The sequence below is a fragment of the Zootoca vivipara genome, chromosome 1, assembly GCF_965207765.1.
Source record: "Zootoca vivipara chromosome 1, rZooViv2.hap1.1, whole genome shotgun sequence".
NCBI classification, from domain to species: domain Eukaryota; kingdom Metazoa; phylum Chordata; class Lepidosauria; order Squamata; family Lacertidae; genus Zootoca; species Zootoca vivipara.
In genome coordinates, this window is record NC_142582.1 from 130419049 (window position 1) to 130442504 (window position 23456).

The following is a 23456-nucleotide window of genomic DNA, read 5'->3' on the forward strand; positions in this document are numbered from 1 at the left end:
AAGATTCGACCCTGCTAGCAAGCTCTGCAGCAGTTTGATTTGGGGCCTCGCACATCCAAAGCCGGCGTTTCTATTTTTTGTTTTGTTCTTCTTTTATGAGCTCCACTTCCTGGCAAGAAATAAAAAGCCTTCGCAAAGCTGCTTGCGATAAAATACTTACAGAATAATAAAGCGGCAAGAAATAAAACAGAGCAGCCTAAAGTGTTTTTTAAAAAAAGAGTCAGCTCTGCTGAGCCTGGCAGGTGATAAAAGTCTTCTTTGGAAGTGAATTGGCCTTTGAAACCTGGGGAAGGGCCGGATTCTTGCAGACCCTCTCTCAGCAATGTCTCCCGAAAAGCGGGTGCCCCAAGGGCCCTTCCCCCAAAGGGCCGCATTCCCCTCTGAAAAGGCACCTAAGGGCCACATCCCAGCGGGAGGCAGGGCCAGCAGGAAGAGTGGGTGGAGCAAGAAATGTACATTTTTCCTTTGTACTGTAGCTTAGTTCATCTGTAGCCATTGGCCGCCCTCTCCTCCACAAATTTGTTTAATCCTCTCTTTTTTTAGACATAGTTTTGTATTGGTTTTCACGGATTTTACGAATCTACTTATATTTCAATACAGTCTTACCTTGGTTGCTGAACGCCTTGGAACTTGTACATTTCGGCTCCTGAACAATCAAAAACTGGAAGTGAATGTTCCAGTTTTTGAACGAGTTTTGGAAGCCAAATGTCCGGCGTCGCTTCCGATTGGCTGCAGGAGATTTCTGCGGCCAATCAGAAGCCGTGCTTTGGTTTCCGAACGTTTTGGAAGTCGAACAGACTTCTGGAGCGGATTCCGTTCGACTTCCAAGGTACAACTGTATATGTTTTTCTTAAATTTTTTGACTCCCCACCCTTACCTCCACGGAGTTTTTATTCCACCTTATACCTACTGTTTTACATGACATACTTTGATACAAATTAAACTCTATTTTCATAATAATAATAATAATAATAATAATAATCATTCATTCATACCCCACCCATTTAACTGGGTTTCCCCAGCCATTCTGGGAGGCTTCCAACAAAATATTAAAAATACATTAAAACATCCCTAAACAGGGCTGCCTTCAGATGTCTTCTAAAAGTCAGATAGTTGTATATTTCCTTGACACCAAGAAGGCCCTCTGCCTTATCATTGTTTTCCTCCCCCTGCTCGTAATTCGGACGCTGCCCCCGTTTTCATTTGTCTACAGCAGTTCTTCAAAGGATCCAATCCTCTTTTAAAGTTGGGGGTTATCGCTGCCCCCTGCAGGAGGGAGTTCCACAGTTTAACTCTGCGCTGCGCACAGAAGTGCTTTCGTTTTTCCATCCTGAATCTCATGGCGTTCGCTCTCCAGGCCACCAGCTGACTCCCGAATGCGCTCCTTTTCTCTCCGCAGGGCAAGAGGTTTGAGATCCTGCCCGATGGCTTGCCCTCTGCCCGCAAGCTCACCTACTACACCGCCTGCCCCTTGCGCTCGCGGCACCTCCTGCAGCTCCTGAGCAACAGCCACCGCCTCTACATGAACCTGCAGCCCGTCCTGCGGCAGATCAGGAAGCTGGAGGAGAGCGAAGGTAGGAACGGCCCCGTCTATTGGCTCAGCTCTTCTTTGCTTCTGCCTGTCTCTCTCCCCCCCCCCAATCTCTCATTATTTGTGCTAGCAAGCCTGCCAAAGGTGCTAGTCCACAAGGTTCTGAGCAGCCAGGAGAACAGGAAGCTGGCATCTACTGAGTTTAAAAGTGCAGCTGTGGGAGCGGAAGCTGCTGTGACCCCCTTTTCTAGGGGCGGGGGGGACATGGAGGAGCTGTGAAATTGGGGGGGGGGCTTGGTTGAGTTGTAAAGGGGAGTAAAGGTAAAAAGTAAAGGGACGCAGGTGGCGCTGTGGTCTAAACCCCTGAACCTCTTGGGCTTAACGGTAAACACCGTTTCCGTGCGCTCTGGTTCCCATCTCGGTCCTCTGTGCGCCAGTAGCGGTTCAGTCCTGCTGGCCACATGACCCGGAAAGCTGTCATAGAATCATAGAATCGTAGAGTTGGAAGAGACCACAAGGGCCATCCAGTCCAAACCCCTGCCAAGCAGGAAACACCATCAAAGCATTCTTGACATATGGCTGTCAAGCCTCTGCTTAAAGACCTCCAAAGAAGGACACTCCACCACACTCCTTGGTAGCAAATTCCACTGCCGAACAGCTCTTACTGTCAGGAAGTTCTTCCTAATGTTTAGGTGGAATCTTCTTTCTTGTAGTTTGCTGTCTGTGGACAAGCACCCGCTCCCTCGGCCTAAAAACAAGATAAGCGCCGCACCCCATAGTCACCTTTAACTGGACTTAACCGTCCGGGGGTCCTGTACCTTTACCTTTTCACCTAAAGGGGAAGTCCAGGGTTTGGCAAGCAAAGCAAGCGAGGCAGCAGCCCCCAGGTCAGAGCTTTCCAAACTGTGTGCCATGACACGCTCCCTGTGCTCCTCCCGGGACTGTAAAGGGGTTACCATATTTTCCCGTGTATAAGAGTAGGGTTTTTTTTTACTAAAAATATGTTTAAATGGGGGGGGGGTTTCCGTCTTATACATGGGGGTGGGATTGGTTGATGCTGCGAGCCGGAGGTGGTCTGCAGCGTGTTTTAGGTGTCCACGACAAGGGGTGGCGTTTATTGGGTGTTGCCGCAGCATTTGGGCGGGCAATGGGCTGCTTCTACCGGACGTTAGGAGGCTGTTGGGGCGCGCGGGAGTGTTAGTGTCGGCCAGGCGCTTGAGTGATTTCCGGCAATCCCCCCCCCCTAAAAAAAGCTCAAGAACTCTGGTCCACCCTCCTCCCGCAAGAAGCTCAAGAACTCTGGGCAATTTCCCTGCATTTTCTTAATTTTTAGTCCCCCAAAATAGGGGGCGTCTTATACACTGAAAACTGCGGTATTTTAACCTCCGGTTTGCTTGAAAAAAGGGACGGGGTGGCGCTGCGGGTTAAACCACAGAGCCTAGGGCTTGCCGATCGGAAGGTCGGCGGTTCGAATCCCCGTGATGGGGTGAGCTCCCGTTGCTCGGTCCCTGCTCCTGCCAACCTAGCAGTTCGAAAGCACGTCAAAGTGCAAGTAGATAAATAGGTACTGCTCCAAGCGGGAAGCTAAACGCCGTTTCCGTGTGCTGCTCTGGTTCGCCAGAAGCGGCTTAGTCATGCTGGCCACATGACCTGGAAGCTGTACGCCGGCTCCCTCTGCCAGTAAAGTGAGATGAGCACAGCAACCCCAGAGTCGTCTGTGACTGGACCCTAACGGTCAAGGGTCCCTTTGCCTTTTTGCTCGAAAAACTGGAATTGGCGTGTCGCGAAATGCTGCAGAAAGCGTGAAAAGTCGGGAAAGCTCTGCCCTAGATGAAATAACCCAACTGGCGGCTGGAGAAGGAGAGAGGTTTGGTGCCTTGCCTCTCTGTGACTCTCCCCGGCTTTCCTTCCTAGAGAAGAAGCAGTATCGCGAGTCCTATATCAGCGACCTGGAGATGGACCAGTTGGAGAAGCGTTCCCGCGCGAGCGGGAGCAGCTCCGGGAGCATGAAGCACAAGTGCCTGTCCCGCCTCTCGACCGCCAGCCACAGCAGCTCCCACACTTCGGGAATCGAGGCTGACCCCAAGCCCAGGGGCGAGCAGGGGGCCGAGGACGACTTCCTGCTGCCCGCCGCCCACCACAAGCTGAGGGCCTGCAGCTCCCTGACTAGCCACGGCAGCTCCCACACTTCGGGCGTGGAGAGCAGCGAGAAGGAGCGGCTGGAGGAAGAAGACGACTCCCAGGATGACGGTAAGTCCGGCGGCTAGGGCAGCACCGAGCCTGCGGGGCGGGCCCCTCATTTTGGCGTCGGATGGGCTTCCACCACTTTTCAGTTTTTGGAAAGATCGCAGTCACACTTCTTGTCTGCTTTGACACAGAAGCGTCTGCAAACACGGTGCAATGAAAATGTCTTTGTTTTTCCAAAGCCCAACGTATGAGGATGGGCAGGGCTGAATTTAGGTTTGATGAGGCCCTAAGCTACTGAAGGTAATGGGGCCCTTTCTGTGTCCAGCTGTCCTGTCACTGTTTCTTGTGTCGAATATATGCTATATGGTAATTGATGGACCTAATAGGAATCTCAAGCCATTTTCACATGTTCCCATGCAACCAGTCCATGAAGAATGGAGGCACCCTATATATAGAAACGAGCAAACCAGTGATATTTTAGGGAGCAGGCTAACAGCCGGGGCCCATGACTTACATCATAGGAGCCTACACAACACAAAACACTGTTGCTGTATGTAGGTTTAATTTTATTTGTTTTTTATCTTATATTTTGGAAATGTACATCCAGGGGTTTTTTCCCTTTAAATTTTTTGGGGCGACCCCAAGAGAGTGGGGCCCTAGCCTAGAGCTTGTTTAGCTTATACATAAGTCCTGGATGGGGGAATCTTGTGATCCTCTGCATGGGGAATGAGACGGTGGTCTGCTGCGTCCTCGGTCCTCTTCCCCGTACAGCGGCCTCCCTTCCCCACTCCCATCTCACGCCCCTCCTTCTTTGGTTCAGAAATAGAGATGCTGGTCGATGACCCCCGAGACCTCGAGCCCACGAGCGAAAGGTCCCTGGACGACGTGAGTCCCGACGTCTGCATTTACATCACCGAGGACATGCTCATGGCCAGGAAGTTCAACGGGCACTCAGGTAAACCCCCCCAGGAGCTCGGCGTAAGCAAGGAAGGAATAAAGAGGCTTGGCGGTAGAGCGTCCGCTTTGCACACAGAATGTCTAGGGTTCGTGGAATCATAGAGTTGGAAAGGACCCCCAAGGGTCATCCAATCCAACCCCTTGCAGAGCAGGAATCTCGGCTAAATCTCAGAATCAACCCCTGCTTGGCAGTGTCTCCAGAAAGACTCGTGTCTGGAAACCCTAGAGAGTCATGACTCAAAATAAGGCAGCTTCCTATTTAAATCAGCTCCTTCTTCAGGACATCTTCATGTGGCGCTGGGAAACGCTTCCTGCCTAAAGCCCAGAGGAGCTGCTGCCAGTCAGTGTGGGTAATAGCCTCACCGTGTTCAACTCCCGCCCAGAAACCCATGTCCCCACTGTGGAAGGACGTGTGGATCCAGAATTGGCCTCAACATTCATCTACAGACTCATTGTTAAGACCGTGTTCATGGAAGGCAATCTTACTCGGCTACGAGTGTTCGCCAAGAAAAGAATACTGAGCTAGATGGACCAAGAATCTGTCTTGGTATGAGAAAGTTTCCTACGTTCCTAAAAATCACAGAGTCACATATTTGTAGAGTTGGAGTGGACCCCGGAGGTCATAACAGCCCAAGCCCCCTGCAATGCTGGAATCTTTCACCCCATGTGGGACTCGAACCCACGTACCTGAGATTAAGGGTCTCATGTTCTACCGACTAAGCTCTCCCTTAGAAATCAAATGAACATCTTTGATTTCTTCTAAGAAATCCTGCCAAGCTATTGAAGAAATAATACACAGGTGAGGTTGTATCCGGCTATGCCATGCTCAAAGGAGAATTGTAGAATTGCAGAGTTGGAAAGGGGTCCCAGGAGTCATCTAGTCCAAACCCCCCCCCCCCCCGGCAGCGCAGGAATCTGAACATAATGGACTGCACAGCAAGATTCATTAAATAGGGATAAATAATCTGTGCCGAGTTGAGATTTCCCAGGAAAAATAAGTAATAAGCAAGAGTTACATAATCATAGGGACACAGGTGGCGCTGTGGGTTTAACCACTGAGCCTAGGGCTTGCCGATCAGAAGGTCGGCGGTTCGAATCCCTGCGACGGGGTGAGCTCCTGTTGCTTGGTCCCTGCTCCTGCCAACCTAGCAGTTCGAAAGCACCTCAAAGTGCAAGTAGATAAATAGGTACCGCTCCAAGCGGGAAGGTAAATGGTGTTTCCGTACACTGCTCTGGTTCGCCAGAAGCGGCTTTGTCATGCTGGCCACATGACCTGGAAGCTATACGCCGGCTCCCTCGGCCAATAATGCGAGATGAGCACGCAACCCCAGAGTCGGTCACAACTGGACCTAATTGTCAGGGGTCCCTTTACCTTTACATAAACTCACCATCCATTTGAACTGTAATGGCTACAGTCAGTTTAATCAATATCCTGAAACTGAAACTGTGTGTTGTCTTAAAAAGCTATTGGATGATAAAAGAGTGAACAGGGTCTAATATCGCATTGGCACTTCTTGTTCCAAGGCGTGATAAATGTGGGCCATCTCTGCACAAAATGGTTTTCGGGGCTATATTACAAGTTCTGTCTCTTGAGCCACATTCACCCATTCCCACATTCTGAAAAAGCAGCCAGATGGTGTCGAAGCTATCGGATTTTTCCATTACACTAAAAAGCAGGCTTCTGGTGTACTGTTCCCTAAGCGGCACTTAGTGGTTCTGTTAAGAACTGGGCCGCGCTTGAATAATGACGAGTCTCGGCTCTTTGCTTTCTTGTTTCCAACACAGGATTAGTCGTCAAAGAAGTCAGTTCGTCCACTTCCAGCTCCTCAGAGACCGTGGTCAAGCTTCGTGGCCAAAGCATTGATTCATTGCCCCAGGTTTGTAAGTTCTGCAGGAACATCCGAGGCCACAGAATCATAGAATTGTAGAATCTCTACCGCAGGGGTCAGCAAACTTTTTCAGCAGGGGGCCGGACTATATTTGGGGGGGGGGTGATGAACGAATTCCTATTCCCCACAAATAACCCAGAGATGCATTTTAAATAAAAGCACACATTCTACTCATGTAAAAACACCAGGCAGGCCCCACAAATAACCCAGAGATGCATTTTAAATAAAAGCACACATTCTACTCATGTAAAAACAGGCTGGTTCCAGGACCGTCCACGGGCCACAGGTAGAAGGCATTTGGGCCGGATCTGGCCCCCAGGCCTTAGTTTGCCTACCCATGCTATAGTGCAGGTGTCCCCAAACTAAGGCCCGGGGGCTGGATGCGGCCCAATCACCTTCTAAATCCGGCCCGTGGATGGTCCGGGAATCAGCATGTTTTTACATGAGTAGAATGTATCCTTTTATTTAAAATGCATCTCTGGGTTGTTTGTGGGACATAGGTATTCATGCATATATATTTTTCAAAATATAGTCCCCCCCCCACAAAGTCTGAAGGACAGTGGACCGGCCCCCTGCTGAAAAAGTTTGCTGACCCCTGCTATAGTGTTTCCTTAAGCCAGTGGTTTTCAACCCGTGTGCCGTGGCACCCTGGGGTGCCTAGAAGGATGGCCAGGGGTTCTGTGGGCAACACAGGCCTCTGCCCCTCCTTCCTTCGTCTCCCTACTCTGATGCCCTCTTGCATCTCTGCCTCCCAAAAGCTTGCAGGGCTGCTTGTTGCAGAATCCCTGGCAAGTGGTGCCTCTGGGGCTGGCCAGAGTGGGTGAGGGAGCCCAGCCAGCCAATCCACCAGCCCTTACTGTTGGGAATAGACAGACAAGTCCCAGGCCTCTGTGGGGCAGGGTGAGAAGGCACCTCTCTTTGGGGACGCTCAGAGACCAGGGGCGGCAGCAGCAGCAGCTGCCCAGAGGACTCCCAAGGAGAGGGGAGAGGGGAGGAGAGGAGGCGGAGGGAACCCTCCACAAGGGAGAGTGTTTGAAAGAGGGCGAGAGGCTGCCAGTTCCGCAGGCAAGGGGTGACCTAACTGGGCTCATGAGCCCCACAAGGGAGCCGCAGAAAGAATGTAGTTGGTCAAGGGAGCCGTGGACTCCAAGAGGTTGAAAACCTCTGCCTGGGAAAACGGGAACCAGGAGGAGGGGGTTTGGATCTAGAAGTAAATGAGGAAAACAAAACGAGAAAATGAGATTTGATAAATTTGTGAATCATTTTTGAGGGAAAATTAAAGGCTAATGGGGAATAATAATAATAGATAAATAAGATTTATATGTTTTGACAAGGGGGGAAATGGTATTGTTTTACATTGGAAAATGAATGCAAAAGCTGTATTTTTAAAATGAATTGGAAGCTGTATATTATGGGGACAACAAGGAGCTCGGGAAGGAGGGGTCGAGGAAGTCAGAATTGGTTATAATTATGAACTTTAAACTAGATTGCTCATTTCTTTTTTTCTTTATATGAAATGTTCTTTTTTCTGTGTTTGTATTTTTTCTTTTTGCTCTTTTTTTGTATTGGCCATGTAAAATTGTTTTCTTTTTTTCCCCTTTATTTTGTATGAAAAAACCTTTCAATAAATATATTTTTTTAAAAAAAGAAAACCTCTGCCTTAAACCCTTCTTCCTGTTTCCTGCAGACGGCTTGCCGGAAGCCAAAGTCCTCCACTGACCGGCACAGCTTGAGCCTGGACGACATCCGGCTCTACCAAAAGGACTTCCTGCGACTGGCCAGCCTCTGCCAGGAGACGGCCCAGAGCTACACCTTCGGCTGTGGCCACGGGCTGGCCGAGGAGGGCCTCTACTGCAACGGCTGCTTAGCGCAGCAGTGCATCAACATTCACGAGGCTTTCCCCGTCAAGAGGACCAGCAAGTACTTCTCTCTGGATCTCGCCCACGAAGAAGTCCCGGAGTTTGTTGTCTGACGCTGCCTCTCCGGAAACGCCTCCGGAGCTGGGTACTCGGGAGGGAGGTGGCCCGAGAAAGAGGACCACAGATTCCCTGGATTATTTCTGGTGCCATAGCAGGGGTATATGGAGCTATATATTCCCCGTCAAGATCTCTTCTCGGATACTACACAGATACTGTGTTGCACTTTGACAAAAAAACGTGCCTCTCCCAAAGGCGGGTTCTTTCCGAATCGATGTCCGCGGCGGGATTTGCTCCGGAAACACGGCGGTCTTCTGTTCTCGGAAAAGGGAAGGGAGGGGCAGCCTCGAGCGCCTGTTGCGCTCTCTCATTTTGACGAGAAAAAAAGGATGCACAAAGATTGGCTTTTTAATTTTATTTGCCTCACGCAAGCCGTCGTCTTTCTTCCACGCTTCGGGTGGCCATGACTTCCCGCATTGCATTTTGCAGCTTTCTTCGGGTCGGCCGTCCTGGCATCAATGCTGAAAGCGAGGACATCGGTCTATATAGCCTTCTTTCTCCCCACACCCCATCCTTTTTACTTCCTGCACTGTGTCAAGCCAAAGAAATGCACACATCCCAAACGGGAAGCCATTGAGACCACAGGTGTGAGCGATAACTGACCAAAGGGACTTCGTCCTCCTTCGGTCGAGAGGCCTGGGGGAGGGCGACAAGTGTGTCGCGATGCAGCCGGGCCGCCTTGCCATTTTCCTGTTCTTCCCCACCAAAAGGAAAAAATGACTGGAGGGTCATCATCTCCCTCTGATATGTTGCGTTGTTTACAAACGAAAAAGAAAAAAAACGGACCTAAAACCGATGTTCAGAAAAGTGGGATTTGGAAAGCTTCCGGAAGCGTTTTCATTTGTGGTGGAAATAACCTCATGAACAGATAATCTGTCTGGATTTAGCAATAAGGTTTGCTGACCAAAGTACCTTAAGTTAGAGAGAGAGAAAGAGAGAGAGAGATTATATATATAAAAATGCGTATATATAGAGAGGAGTATTTGTTTATCGTATGCTTGAACTTGCAGACCTCCCGTTTTACGTTTTGTTTTTCTGTTTTAAATGCCTTTTGTAGAAAAAGTTAACTACCCCCACCCCATGTTACATATATAGACAATCTTTGAAAGCTCTGCTTACACACAGGGAAGAAAACTTGCTCCCCTTTTCTTTTTGCTGTCGGGGGGGGGGGGTGTTGTTGCTGCTGCGTCGAAAGCATGGCTTCTTCCTCACCCCCATAATATGTCTTTGCTGTTTTCTTTTTTGAACTGGGTCTTCCAGGTATCCTGAGATGCTCCCCTCACCATCTCTTTTGGGGGGGGCAAAGAATGGGGAAAGAGGTCAGCATGATCCAGTAGAAACCGCAGTGAAAGTTGCTGATTCCGTGTCCCCTCCTAGAACCCCATTTTTCATCCTGTTCTGTAGAAAATCCCTCCACTGGCTCTGCCATCCTCTGACCACAAGCTCATTAGGAGAATAGTTTTTACCCCCTTACCTCTCTGCATCGCTGCGTTTTGGGGTCTCGTCACTCAGCACAGCTCTTTATAAAACAAACATACAAAATACTTTACAAATACAGTAACATTTGTGGGCAGCCAATGCATGGAATCACGCAACTTATCTCCAAACGAGTTAGAGATCTTTAAAGAGCTCCCACGTTCTCCGCCTTACTTGGGGGGGGGGCAAAGCCCGCGCAGGGCGCCGCCTCGGGGATGCTCGTGCAAGATCTCACAGGGCCACCTGGGTTCCTGCGAGATTTTGTGCGAACATCCCAGAGCCAGTGTTCTGGGCCGGCCTTCATTCCCAAATTAAGGCAGAGAGCTCAAAAGCTCTTTTTTTCCTGCTGGATCCGTGTGGTTTACCTGGCACACAAAAAGCTTTAAAGCTCTTTATTAGTCTTCCGTGGAATAAAATAGCACGCAGGTATGTGCACTGACAGAGAGCTGGAACTGGCCGTGACTTCTGCTTCGTGACCCAAGCAGCAGCAAACATATTTCCCGGGGGCGGGGGGGACAGCCCCATAGCCTGTTGCTGAGCAGCGTTCTGCACAGCCTGAACTTTGAGCCAAGAGCTTTAGAAGGTGCCGCTCGGCTTCTCCATTCTTCTGGGAAAAGTTGCGACACTCTCCGAGAGGAAGGAGGCTGGTGTTCAGCGGATGGCGGTCTTGGAGTTAACATCTTTCCATTAAATGGGTCTGGGTTGTCCCCTATCTCAAATTGTACCCAAGACCTTAAGCGAGGGAAGCAAAACGATTTCTTAGCAAGATGCCTTTTTTATAAAAAAAAAAAAGCACGCGAACAAATATTTTTGAGGGGTTTTGTATTCACAGCCATACAGCATCGCCATATTTTGATACGCTTGTCTTTTTTCTAACTGGAGCCTTTCTTAAATATATATATATGTACCTGTATATGTATATATATATATTATTTTATAAAGCTGAAAGCAAGGATATTTTTTCTAAAGAGGCAGAAAATTTCCATTCTTTCATTTCCCCACCCCCTTCCCCCTGTTTTGGTGTTGAAATAGGCTGACCAGCTCATCAGTGTTAAGAGTTGAACCAAGAGGAGAGGTCTCAGGTTGGGCACTTCTAGATTCTGCCAGTTGCTTCAGGTGAGCTTTCCCTGGTACCTGCGCTCCACAGCATGTCAGCCCAAGATCTTTGCAGCTTCCTTTTGAGATTTTGCTTTGGGATACAGGCCGGGGGTGTGTTTGTCTGTGTGTCGTAAAGCACCAGTTGCAGTGAGACCGCATGTCCTTGATGTTGTGCTTTGCCATTGGCACTGCCAGTTTGGCACAGCTGCCCTCCCCTCTCCATAGCATTCTGGTACCAGCCGTTGCAAATTGCAGACTCCACCCCCTGGCAGGCCAACCTTAGTCCCTTCTCAGCCAAGGATGGCGACCTGCCAGGGTGTTGGGCTTGGAGGACTGTACATAAAGGAGCAATGTTGCCCTGTTCCTCGCTTCCCATTGGACAGCCCTCTTGTCTTTTGGCATATCATCAGGAGTGGCCCGCCCAGATCTGTGGACAGAGGCTGGATTTTGGTGAGACAAATTTCGGCAAGGGACGAGGCTGACCTTTCACTCTGGCGCGGTGGTCAGGGTGCTTCAGAAGGGCAGGTGATATTACCAATAAGCTTGGCTGGTTTACTCGGAAGGCTTTGTTTTGGAGAAGGAAGAGGAGGTTTTCTGAAATCAGCCGTTTCCCAGTCTCTTGTGAATGCCTCAGCATCACACAAGCCAGCCATCGCGGTTTGCATAACACTTTCCTCTGTGTCTCTTGAGACACAGGTAATAACAGCGACAGCTCACCTGAGGCGACCCTTTCGTCCGTCCCAGATGCATGGCTGCAGCCAAATTCCTTGATTCCGAATTCCTATCGGTCAGCTTTTTGTTGCTGCTGTTACCGAGCTGAACTGCTGGTCGATCTAAGGCAGCCTTTGCTAACTCTGGTGCCGTGCAGAGGTGTTTGAACTACAGTTCCCATGAGTTTCTAGCATCATGCAGCCAAGCAGATGGCAACTGCGGTCCAGACACCTTTGCACAACACCAGGTTAGCCAGGGCTAATCTCGAAGTCATGATATCAGTCAGCGGTCAATTTGTATGGTGAAGCTGCAGGCTGATATTAAATGCAGATGCACACACACACACACACACACACACACACACACACACACACTGACCTAATCTGAGTTGGATTCAGATGAGCATCTCTGTTCTAGAGGAACACCTGTGAAGTCACTATGCGGTGATGAGAATTTTCCTCCATAGGGTCTAGCCGCCTGTGAGGGCCATGTCTCGGCACGCTGACCCAGCTGATTAGAAACATGAGGGAGGTGTGCTCAAAAGTGCCTTATTCCCAAATGCCGCCGGCACACGGCTTCAGCTGTGCTTGCCATTTGGTGAAGCTTGAAGCCGCCTCCGTCGCCCAGCCTGTTGTCTTGCGTCCGATCAAAAATGGAAGAAGCTCTGGAGATAAAACAGTTCTTACCGCTAGAGGGCAGTATTACCCTGGTGGCTGAGCGGAGGAATGTTCCGGATTTCGGTCCACAGCTGTGTTGCGCCATGGGAGACTGAGCTGTCTGATTGGACAAGCCATCCCGTTTTTTCGTCTCTGTGGCTTTTGGTGTAGAAGTAAAGATGCTCTGCCGGACCTCCTCGGAAGCCATATCTCAATGTCACACAAAAGCCGAGGCTGGATCTGTGGATCTGTGTTGCCGTTGCTTAAAATGAGACTTAAAACAACGACAACAGTTGACCTGGTGTGCGCTTGGTTGTCTGGTTTCTGTGTGATAACAGTTCCCTTGCGGGGGATGCTAGCTTTGTTTTATAGAACCAGCTGTGAGGGTCTTTGTGTGGCTGCGCATAAACTCTCAATGTATTTGGACGGGTTCAGCTGAAAACCCACTGCTTGTGTGTAACGGCATAAGCCAGGGACAGAGACTTCAAGGAATGAGTGCAGGGGGAATTAGACACATGCTGAGAGCATGCCAGCAAAAAAGTTGCCTTTGTGAGTCCAAGCAATGTTTTCAGAAATGTGACGGTGGGTCCCAGGGGATGTCGGCGGTGTGACAAATGTGTGCTTTGTCCCTTTCCGATCCCCACAGCAAATGGGGGGGCAGAATTGCCTGGCTGGTTCTAAGAGTGGGGAAGGCCTTCGGATGCCAGCGGGGCCTGCCAGCTAGTGGCACCATACTTGGGAAGTCCAAACTTACACCTGAAGAGAGGTCAGCTCTGGGGACGGGCCTGCAGCTCGGTGCTTCTATCCAAAGCAGCGCGAAGCCTCTCCTTCCGTTAGTGTAAGGATTTGTGCAGTGGGGTGTCGTCCCCCCCCCCGCCTGCACCCTCCCCGAATCTGCTCCAGATTTAGCAGGCCAGGGAGGGGGGAAAGTGCCAAGCTAACTCCTTGCACTAACCGGATGAGGGACTCAGCACCACTATGGATACGAGTCTCACATGCCAGCTTCTAACCCTGGCATCTCCAGCGACAGGATCCCAACTTGCAGGGCAGAAAGCTGCTGCCAGTCAGAGCAAGACAATATATTCCCAGGTAGACCAGTGGCTTGGCTCAACGTGGTTGAACGCAATTTGTTCATACTTCTGCCTGCTTCGTGTCTAAAGTGTGGTTCTGATTTTCAGAGAAGGTGCCTTACAGGGAATCAGAATTCTCTACACCAGCGTTTCCAAAACTTGGGTCTCCAGCTGTTGTTGGACTACAACTCCCATCATCCCTAGCTAGCAAGGGCGGTCAGGGATCATGGGAGTTCTTGTCCCCCAAAAAGCTGGAGACCCATGTTGGGGAAACACTGCTCTACACTGACCGGCAGCAGCTCTCCGGGGGCTCGGGCAGCGGACATTCCCAGCCCGACCCAGAGGTACTGCTTGAGATTGAACCTGAGACCTTCTTTCTGCAAACCGCTGGGCTCGGCGGCCTCTCTCTAATGCGCAGGGGTGCTCAAACTCCCCCTGGCCTCCCCCATGCCTTATCACCACCTTGCAGCTCTTTTCTGCCTAACCCACTTTCTCCAAGCAGCGGAGGTCGAAAGGAGGCGTGTCGCTTCCATGCCACATGCCCTCCCCTTTCCAGCAGGAAAAGGCTTGGGCGGTGGTGGGGGGGTGTCTGCATGGAACCAACCCCTGCCCCCCACCCTGCTCCTTTAGACCTGAGCAAACCAGAGCCACAGAGGTCCCCTCTGGAGTCACCAGGGGCACACGAACGCCGTGGCAGCCGCCGTCCTAAAAGGGTCCTCACTGTGCGATGGGGAGGGGCACTAAATTGTGCAAGCGGGGAATATAGCCTTAGGCCCGTATGCGCTGGTAACCTTCAGGGTGTGGTTTAAGGGAAGGGGGTATCAAAGAAGCAAGTCCTTTTGTATTATAGATGTCCAAGGGAGGCCGTATGCTACCAGCCTGTGTTTTATATATATATATCTATAGTATATACTTTTGCATTTCTGGGAACTCTTTAATGGGTCTGGGTTGCTCCCCGGTTGCTGTCGCCGAAGACCCGTTCCCCCAGCTCCGAGTGCTGCACCGCTCAGACGAGCCCCTGCTCCTTTCTGTGAAAGGCTCTTCCCCGTCGGGACGGTGGCACGCCAGCAGCCGGGAGCAACGCGCTGAAAGGAGCATAGCCAATTTGTGTTTGTCACGCGGGACGTTTTTGCGGTGCGCGGCCTTTTGTGGTGCAGTTCAAAGAAATGACAATAAAAGTCGCAGTTTACATTGCTGTAGCTCCTCTGGTCTTTGTTTTGAGTGGAGCGTCTCCCTCCCCGCACTAAGGGGGTGGGAAACCCAGCCATCAAAATATCACATACATATCTGCATTCTCGACTAGCGACCCAGACAGAGGTGAGTCAGAGGAGAGAATGTGGAGCCATAGAGTCATCGGGCTCCATGAACACCCTGGAGATCCGGCATAGCAAAGGGGGGCATGCTTGCTGTTGTGCATTCTTCCTTATGTCCTGAGGCAGCCATGGGAAAGCTATAGTCCCTCTTCCTCACTTCATATAAACTGTGGAACTCACTGCCACAAGAGGCAGGTATGGTGGCTACCAACCTAGAGAATCATAGAATCGTAGAGTTGGAAGAGACCACAAGGGCCATCCAGTCCAACCCCCTGCCGAGCAGGAAACACCATCAAAGCATTCTTGACATATGCCTGTCAAGCCTCTGCTTAAAGACCTCCAAAGAAGGAGACTCCACCACATTCCTTGGTAGCAAATTCCACTGCCGAACAGCTCTTAATGTCAGGAAGTTCTTCCTAATGTTGAGGTGGAATCTTCTTTCTTGTAGTTTGAATCCATTGCTCCGTGTCCGCTTCTCTGGAGCAGCAGAAAACAACCTTTCTCCCTCCTCTATATGATATCCTTTTATATATTTGAACATGGCTACCATATCACCCCTTAACCTTCTCTTCTCCAGGCTAAACATACCCAGCTCTCTAAGCCGTTCCTCATAAGGCATCGTTTCCAGGCCTTTGACCATTTTCGTTGCCCTCTTCTGGACACGTTCCACCTTGTCAGTATCCTTCTTGAACTGTGGTGCCCAGAACTGGACACAGTACTCCAGGTGAGGTCTGACCAGAGCGGAATACAGTGGTACTATTACTTCCCTTGAAGAGAATTAGAGAAGTTCTAATTCTGAATTCTAATCCAAGAGTGGCTGGGGAAACCCAGCCAGATGAGCAGGGTATTACTATTTGCGACGAAAGTCCCTCTCACTTTCCGTCTTATAACTCTGACCTCTCAATTATTAAAAGCACTAACAGGGATTTCTGAGGTAAAACAAACCTCCCACTTATCCCTCTAGCCTTTCTTTAAACCCTCTAGCACTTGTGGGTTTTCAAAAATAAAAGAGAGTCCTCTTCCAGCCTAAACGTGGCCAGGTACCTATATAGACTCGGGGCTATAAGTAAGACTGTTCCTATGTGCACTCAGATAAGGGTTTCCCTTCACTAGAACCTCCCTTACTGTAAAGCTAGCCTCCTTCCTGAGGTAACTTTATTAGCACTCAGAACCTGTCTCCTCCCTTAGCCCCCCCCTTTCTTGGTGCACTCTCAGCCACAAACTAACCTTTCTCCTCTAAAAGGCAGTTTTGACAGTTTAAAAGAGTCCCCCACCAACTGGGTTCCTGGATACCTTAGCTGGAAAATGAAATAGACGATTACTAATGTGACACTTTAAAGATGGATATTTACAGTATTGGCTTGAATCTTAATGGTTGCTTTCTGGTAACATTGGTACAAACTTAATTTCACAGGTAACGTTCTTGGTAATCAAATAACAGAATATCTTTCAACTACTTCATCTACTCTAAATTCTACCTTCTCCACAACCACCCAAGCTCCCCCACAAAAAAAGCCCCTCAACCGCCAACTGACATAACGGTTCCCCTTTCCCTTTAAACCCCATGCAGGCCACGCCTCCCATGGAATGTTGCTGTCAGTTAACCAGGGAGACTGGGTTAACCCTTCAAGTGGCCTGCTTGGAGAAGCAAAATACAACAGAACATTTCTTTAAAAACAAACAAACACGTCACACTATTGTTATTACTATTATTACTACTACTATTATTATTATTATTATTAACAACAACAAAGGAGAGGGCTATGAATGGCTACCAGCCACAGAGGCTATCCTCTGCCTTCCCAATTGGCCACAGCAGTGCTTCTGAATACTATTTGCTGGAAACCACAGAAGGGGAGAGTTGCTCTTGTATTAGAATAGAATAGAATAATTTATTGGCCAAGTATCAACCATACTTGGAATTTTGCTTCGACTACATTGCAATGTAGGGACGCAGGTGGCGCTGTGGGTTAAACCACTGAGCCTAGGGCTTGCCAATCAGAAGGTCAACGGTTCGAATCCCTGCGACGGGGTGAGCTCCCGTTGCTCGGTCCCAGCTCCTGCCCACCTAGCAGTTCGAAAGCACGTCAAAATGCAAGTAGATAAATAGGTAGCGCTCCAGCGGGAAGGTAAACGGCGTTTCCGTGTGCTGCTCTGGTTTGCCAGAAGCGGCTTTGTCATGCTGGCCACATGACCTGGAAGCTATACGCCGGCTCCCTTGGCCAATAACGCGAGGTGAGCGCCGCAACCCCAGAGTCGGTCAGGACTGGACCTAATGGTCAGGGGTCCCTTTACTTTACCTTACTTTGCAATGTAAAGAAAAAAATGTACCTAATACAAACAGTATTCCCCTCACAATACAACACAAGACCCCATGCCACCAAACTGGCCTCCCTTCCGCCCACAACTGCAGATTCAACATTTTGATGGCACAAGGGGAAAAGCTATTCCTGTGCCTAGACGTTTTTGTATATAGAGTCCTGTACCGACATCCAGATGGGAGTAAATCAAACAAGTGATGACCAGGATGCGAAGGGTCTACAAGCAATTCTCTTTGCTCTCTTCCTGACTCAAGCGGCATAAAGTGTCTCTCTTGTAATCCTGCTTTCGGGTTTCCCACAATGGGCAGCCACTGTGAGAACAGGATGCTGGACTCGACGGGCCCCCTTTGACCTGACCCAGCAGCCAAGGCGAATGTCTCCCTGGGTGGACCTGAAAATGACGCTTGCTTTATAGAAGGAACTTCCACGCCAAGCTCCGCATCTGCGAATAGGGAAAACTCTCTTCAGGGGAAGTGATTTGGGCGCCTGCTGCCATCTTGTGGCAGGATGCGACCATGAGAATCTGAGCAGCCCACCTTAGAAGCTACGGTAGATGAGTGACCCAGAATAATACTTGAGGGCATGACGGACAGCCAAGCACATGTTTGATGGGCCCATCCCTGGTTTGGCCTTTGCTTTTGCCATCACACCCAGCCCTCTAGCGGAGCTCCTGTAACTTCACTGTGGGTCCCTAGATGGCGATGGAGGGCAAGGATTCTGAGTGGGAGCCCTAATGCCCTCCCTGCCTGGATGATTTTGGGCGACAGCTTAGGCTGGAAGGGGCTGATGGGAGTTGGAGTCCAGCAACACCTGGCGAGGAACAGGTTGCTTTTTCCCCATACACAGGACATTGTCATTAGCATACTGAAGCTCTATGACAGAAATTATGGTAACCTTACTCTTCATTTTCAGCCTGCTCAGATTAAAGAGCTTTCCATCGGTCCGATATATGATTTCTACTCCGGTGGGGAGTTTCCCTTCAACAATGTGATTTGCAGTGTCAAAGGTCTTAGTCAGGTCAATAAACGCCATATATAGAGGTTGGTTTTGCTCTCTGCGTTTCCCCTGAAGCTGTCGAGTAGTGGAAATCGTGACTACTGCCCCCCTAAAAAGTCGAAAACCATGTTGGGATTCAGGGAGGGTAACCTTGGATATAGGTAAGAGATGGTTTGCTAAGATCCTTGCAAGAATTTTGCCACACGCAGCTAATAAAAAGATGTCTCAATAGTTTCTGCAATCCATTCTATCACCTTTTTTTAAAAAAAGGTTGATAATTTTGGCATCCCTAAAGTCTGCTGGGATCTCATCTCTCTCTCCCATATTTGGAGAGAGTTGGAAAGTGTCAATCACTTTTCCTACCTGAGCAGTTATCATTCCACAAGGGCCAACACTGATGCCGAAATCCAGCATCGCCTGAGCTCTGCGAGTGTGGCTTTCGCCCGATTGAAGCCCAGAGTGTTTGAGGACCGGGACATTCGCAGGGAAACCTAAATGCTTGTTTGCAAAGCTATTCTACTAACTACTTTACTGTATTCTTGTGAAACATGGACCACACAAAAACACCATCTGCAACTTAAAAGATTCCATCAATGGTGTCCCCGAAAATTTTTACACATCACTTGAAAGACAGGCAAACTAATACCAGTGTATTCTGGAAGAAGCAAAGATCACCAGTGTCGAAGCAATGCTTCTTCAACATCATCTTCGTTGGACTGGTCATGTTGTGCGGATGCCTGATGATCGTCTTCCAAAGCAACTACTCTATTCCCAACTTAAAAATGGAAAACGTAATGCTGGTGGTCAACAAAAGAGGATTAAAGACTCTCTCGGGGCAAATGTAAAAAAGTGTAGTATAAACACTGACAACACTGGCACGTGAGCGCTCCAATTGGACAACAGCCTTTACCAAAGGTGTCATGGGTTTTGAAAACTCTCAACTCCCACCCAGAAACCTATGTCCCCACTGTGGAAGGATGTGTGGATCCAGAATTGGCCTCCACAGTCATGGACTTACTGTTAAAACCGTGTTTATGGAAAACAATCTTATTCAGCTACGAGTGATTGCCAAAGAAGAAGAAGAAGAAGAAGAAGAAGAAGAAGAAGAAGAAGAAGAAGAAGAAGAAGAAGAAGAAGAAGAAGAAGAAGAAGAAGAAGAAGAAGAAGAAGAGGAGGAGGAGGAGGAGGAGGAGGAGGAGGAGGAGGAGGAGGAGGAGGAGGAGGAGGAGGAGGAGGAGGAGCTTATCCTCATGATGCACAAGGAAACCAGGACCTGTTTTCTTTTCTTCTGACTTTTCTGCTAGGAATGAGTCCCCGTGAGCACTTTGCCCCATCGTTCCAGCATCCACACCGAGCTTCAGCTGCTGTTTTGATCAGGAGAAGTTTGAATTTTGGAGCCTAGCTGTGTTTCAGGTCATGTATAGGTTTGAGTAGTCCAAGTTAAGGACATAAGAACCACCTGCTGGATCCGGCCAGTGGCCCTTCCAGCCCAGCATCCCATTATCACAGTGGTCAACGAGTTGCCTGTGGGAAACCAACAAGCAGGATTTGAGCACAATAGCCCTCTCCCCTTATTTTGTCAGGAACCAGAGTCAGGCAGAAGTCAGCAATAAAACAATAAAGCACCCAGTGTCAGAGAAGTTTATTCCAAGAAATGAAACTGCTCAGGCCTAGTGGTCACAGCCTTTCCTAGTAGGTCTGGTAGGCAGTTGTGAGGACTGAAGATCCCACCTTCCCAGCAGCCTAAGGCTTCTTCGTCTTGTATCTCTTTACTCAGCCGTCTTCATTTCTCTGTGTGTTCTGGGAGACTGGGGGGGGGGGCGGGGAGGAACAGGTCATAGCAGGAAAGGGAGACTCCCTGCTGAGGTCCAGCGCCAGGGGCCTTCTGGCGGTTCCCTCGCTGAGAGAAGCCAAGTTACAGGGAACCAGGCAGAGGGCCTTCTCGGTAATGGCACCCGCCCTGTGGAACGCCCTCCCACCAGATGTCAAGGAGAAAAACAACTACCAGACTTTTAGAAGACATCTGAAGGCAGCCCTGTTTAGGGAAGCTTTTAATGTTTAATAGATTGTTGTATTTTAATATTCTGTTGGAAGCCGCCCAGAGTGGCTGGGGAAACCCAGCCAGATGGACGGGGTATAAATAAATTATTATTATTATTATTATTATTATTATTATTATTATTATTATTATTATCATCATCATCCCTGGGTTCTCCAGCAGCCTGCCTCATCTCTGTCTCTTGGGTCCCCTCCTCTCCTCCCTCTGAGTCTAGACTGCTCTCTGTCCCAGCCTCTTCCTGCTCACTAAACCCTGTTGCCTCTTCTACCTCCGACACCTCCTCCTCCCAGTCTGCTTGCTCTGACCACTCGTCATCACCCCACCACCAATTCCCTGGCTCCATGTCTTCTTCCCTTGGGGGTTCCCAAGCTAGTGCCTCCCACCACCCCTCCTCTGCCTCCAGCCAGTCCGTGGCAGTTTTCCAGCAACTGGGATACGGAATCATTGCTGCCCTCCAGCTTGAGTCCGAGCAGACTAGTAGCCATCGATTGCCCTCTCCTCCACAAATTTGCCTCTTCCTTTGTCAATGCCACCTGGGTGGGCGGGGCCATCATTGCTGGTTAGTTGCGTAAGACCTCCCACTCTGCAATCGTGCAACCTCAATTTGCCAGCACATGACTGAACGCCACCCCAAAATAGACTCCCAACCCTCTTATGTTGGGGAGATGGTAACCCCGTTAACCCGAAATCAAACCAGCCCTCTCACTTGCTTGTCAGGTGTTCTTAAATGCGCTGCCTGCCTGCGTTGTTCTGCACTATTGACACCAAGACATAAATATACACCAGCCCTCTGAAAGAGACAGATTCCTTTTCTCTCCTGTCTTCCTTGCAAAGTCTCCAGTCCCCACTGACAGGGAGCAGGTTTCTTCAGCTGAGTGACCCTGGCTTCCTGCAAGGCAGCAGAAGAGTGTTTGGCCGAGAGCTGCCAAGAGCTGGCAGATCAAAGGAGGGAGATGTGAATTTTATTCAGCGGGGAGATGGAGAGATGAGCCGGTTCAACAGTTAGAATGCCAGGCTTTTTTTCAAGGAAAGAAGATTCCCAGAAACTCCTGATCCCAAGGATGCAATGGCAATGTTTTTAGCCTTTTGATTCAACAAGGAATTTGTGGATGTCTCCCCAATCAGCATCCTGGCTGCATTAACCCCCCGAGGTGCACTCAATTGTCTCTTGAGACAGATGGATCTAACAGCAACTATTATTATTAATACAGTAGTAGTAAGAATACCCTGCCTTTCCCCCCTCAAATGTGGCTTACAAATAAGAAACAGCTTGTTGTTTTCTCCTAATCAAGCAAATCTCTGTGTCAGCCTAGCCCAGCCTTGCATAACCTCGAGTCTAGATGTTTTGGACTCCAGCTCCCATCCACCCAGCCAGCTTCCTCTGCCTTGCACCGAGTCAGGTTGTTGCTGCCTACTCTGGCTGGCAGCAGCTCTCCAAGGTTTCAGGCAGCAGTCTCTCCTAGACACACACCTGGAAGATGTCAGATGCTCTGTGCCCCTTCCCCTAAAGTTGTCCCAAACATCTGGCTGGGCAAATCCTTTGTTGGTACGATCTATGCCAGGCATCCCCAAACTGCGGCCCTCCCTCCAGATGTTTTAGCCTACAACTCCCATGATCCCTAGCTAACAGGACCAATAGTCAGGGAAGGTGGGAATTGTAGTCCAAAACATCTGGAGGGCCGAAGTTTGAGGATGCCTGATCTATGCTACAGGCTGAACCTCCTTTAGCATCATTTTCTTCTCTCTAGAAAACTTTTGGTCCTGTAACTCGGTGAAGGAGGGTGGGGGAGAGGCATAGCTGCCAAGTTTTCCCTTTTCTCGAGAGGAAGCCTATTCAGCATGAGGGAAAATCCCTTTAAAAAAGGGATAACTTGGCAGCTATGGGGAGAGGGAGAGCTGTACCTAGGAATTCCTTGCCAAAACTACCATTCCCATGATTCACTGGGGGAAAGGCATGGCAGCTAAACTGATATAAACAGGTTTGGATACTCAGCACTAGACCTCGTAGACATCCAAGGAATCTGAGTGTGGGATGATTTGGGACACAAAAGGAAGTAAAAAAGGTAAGAGAAATTAATGGAGGAGAGAGCTATCGATGGGATGCTCGAACCACAGGAGGGGAGAGTTGCTCTTCTGCTCGAATCCTGCATCTGGGTGTCCCATGGGTATCTGATTGGCCCCTGTGAGAACAGGATGCTGCACTAGGTAGGCCATTGGCCTGATCCAGCAGGGGCCTCTGATGTTCTTACAGCAGGGACAAGGAATCTGTGGCCCTCCAGATGTTATTGGACTCCAAATCCCATCACACGCAGCCAGCTTGGCCAGCAGTCGGGAATGATGGGAGTTGGAGGCCAATGGGCTACAGGTCGTGTCCCGTCCACCCCCCGCCCCCCTGCGCTGGTTGTGCAGTCAGTGCTTCCCAAACTTGGGTCTCCAGCTGTTTTTTGGACTACAAATCCCATCATCCCTGCCCACTGGTCATGTTAGCTAGGGATGATGGGATTTGTAGTCCAAAAAACAGCTGGAGACCCAAGTTTGGGAAGCACTGGTGTAGATCTATCATTTTGACTTTTTCCTGGCTCTCCTCTTTGGGTATATGTTTCTTGCTCCCGCCCCCTTAAATCCAAGGTCTCTGGTTCTCCACCCACCCACCCACTCACCCCAACCTGTTCAGAACTGCAGACCCAAAGGAGGACTCGTGGGAGAGGTTGGGTGCAGAGATAGCTAAGAAACATATCCCCAACGTCAGAGTGGTAGACTTGCAGCAAAGCAGCCCTTGCCTTTCTGGGCACAGCAGAAAAAGATGATTTGTCTGCACCCAAGCAAACACACATACATTCTTCATGCACAAAGCAGCATACATCAACTTGGGGTGGATCTACACAAAGGAAAAACATGCTACAAATAAGTCAGAAATTAAATCGTTATAACAAAAGGAAAAAACACTATGGAAAATCGCTTAGAATTATTATTTTTTGCTCTCTGGAGCCATCGGTCATTGCATGTTTATAACGCATTCAAAACGCTGTTTCTTGACTAATGTAGCCGAGTCCCAATTGGGCTAGGACTTGCCATCGCTTTACCAGCCCAGATGAAGGGATAGGAGGTGGCAACTGCCCAAATTTTAAACATAGTTCTCTTTTCTGAGCTCAGAGCCCAGCACCCGAAACCCACAGAGAAGGGTAGCATCAAAGCCAGCCAATTAGCTTATATCAA

General features: G+C 49.5%; 1 protein-coding gene across 2 annotated transcripts in view; it reads left to right on the forward strand.

Moving 5' to 3' along the window:
- FRMD6 (FERM domain containing 6) overlaps nucleotides 1-14750 on the forward strand; it is a 136446-nt gene extending 121696 nt beyond the window's left edge. The window contains exons 11-15 of one of the 2 annotated variants that reach the window (XM_035100697.3): nucleotides 1400-1574; nucleotides 3446-3781; nucleotides 4539-4673; nucleotides 6461-6552; nucleotides 8252-9490. In XM_035100697.3, coding sequence (XP_034956588.1) covers nucleotides 1400-1574; nucleotides 3446-3781; nucleotides 4539-4673; nucleotides 6461-6552; nucleotides 8252-8536 — 1023 coding nt within the window. In that variant the 3' untranslated portion in view covers nucleotides 8537-9490. Of the gene's footprint in view, nucleotides 1-1399; nucleotides 1575-3445; nucleotides 3782-4538; nucleotides 4674-6460; nucleotides 6553-8251 lie in introns of both variants that reach the window. The other variant, XM_035100780.3, reaches the window with a different exon arrangement.
- Nucleotides 14751-23456: the final 8706 nt, after the last annotated feature.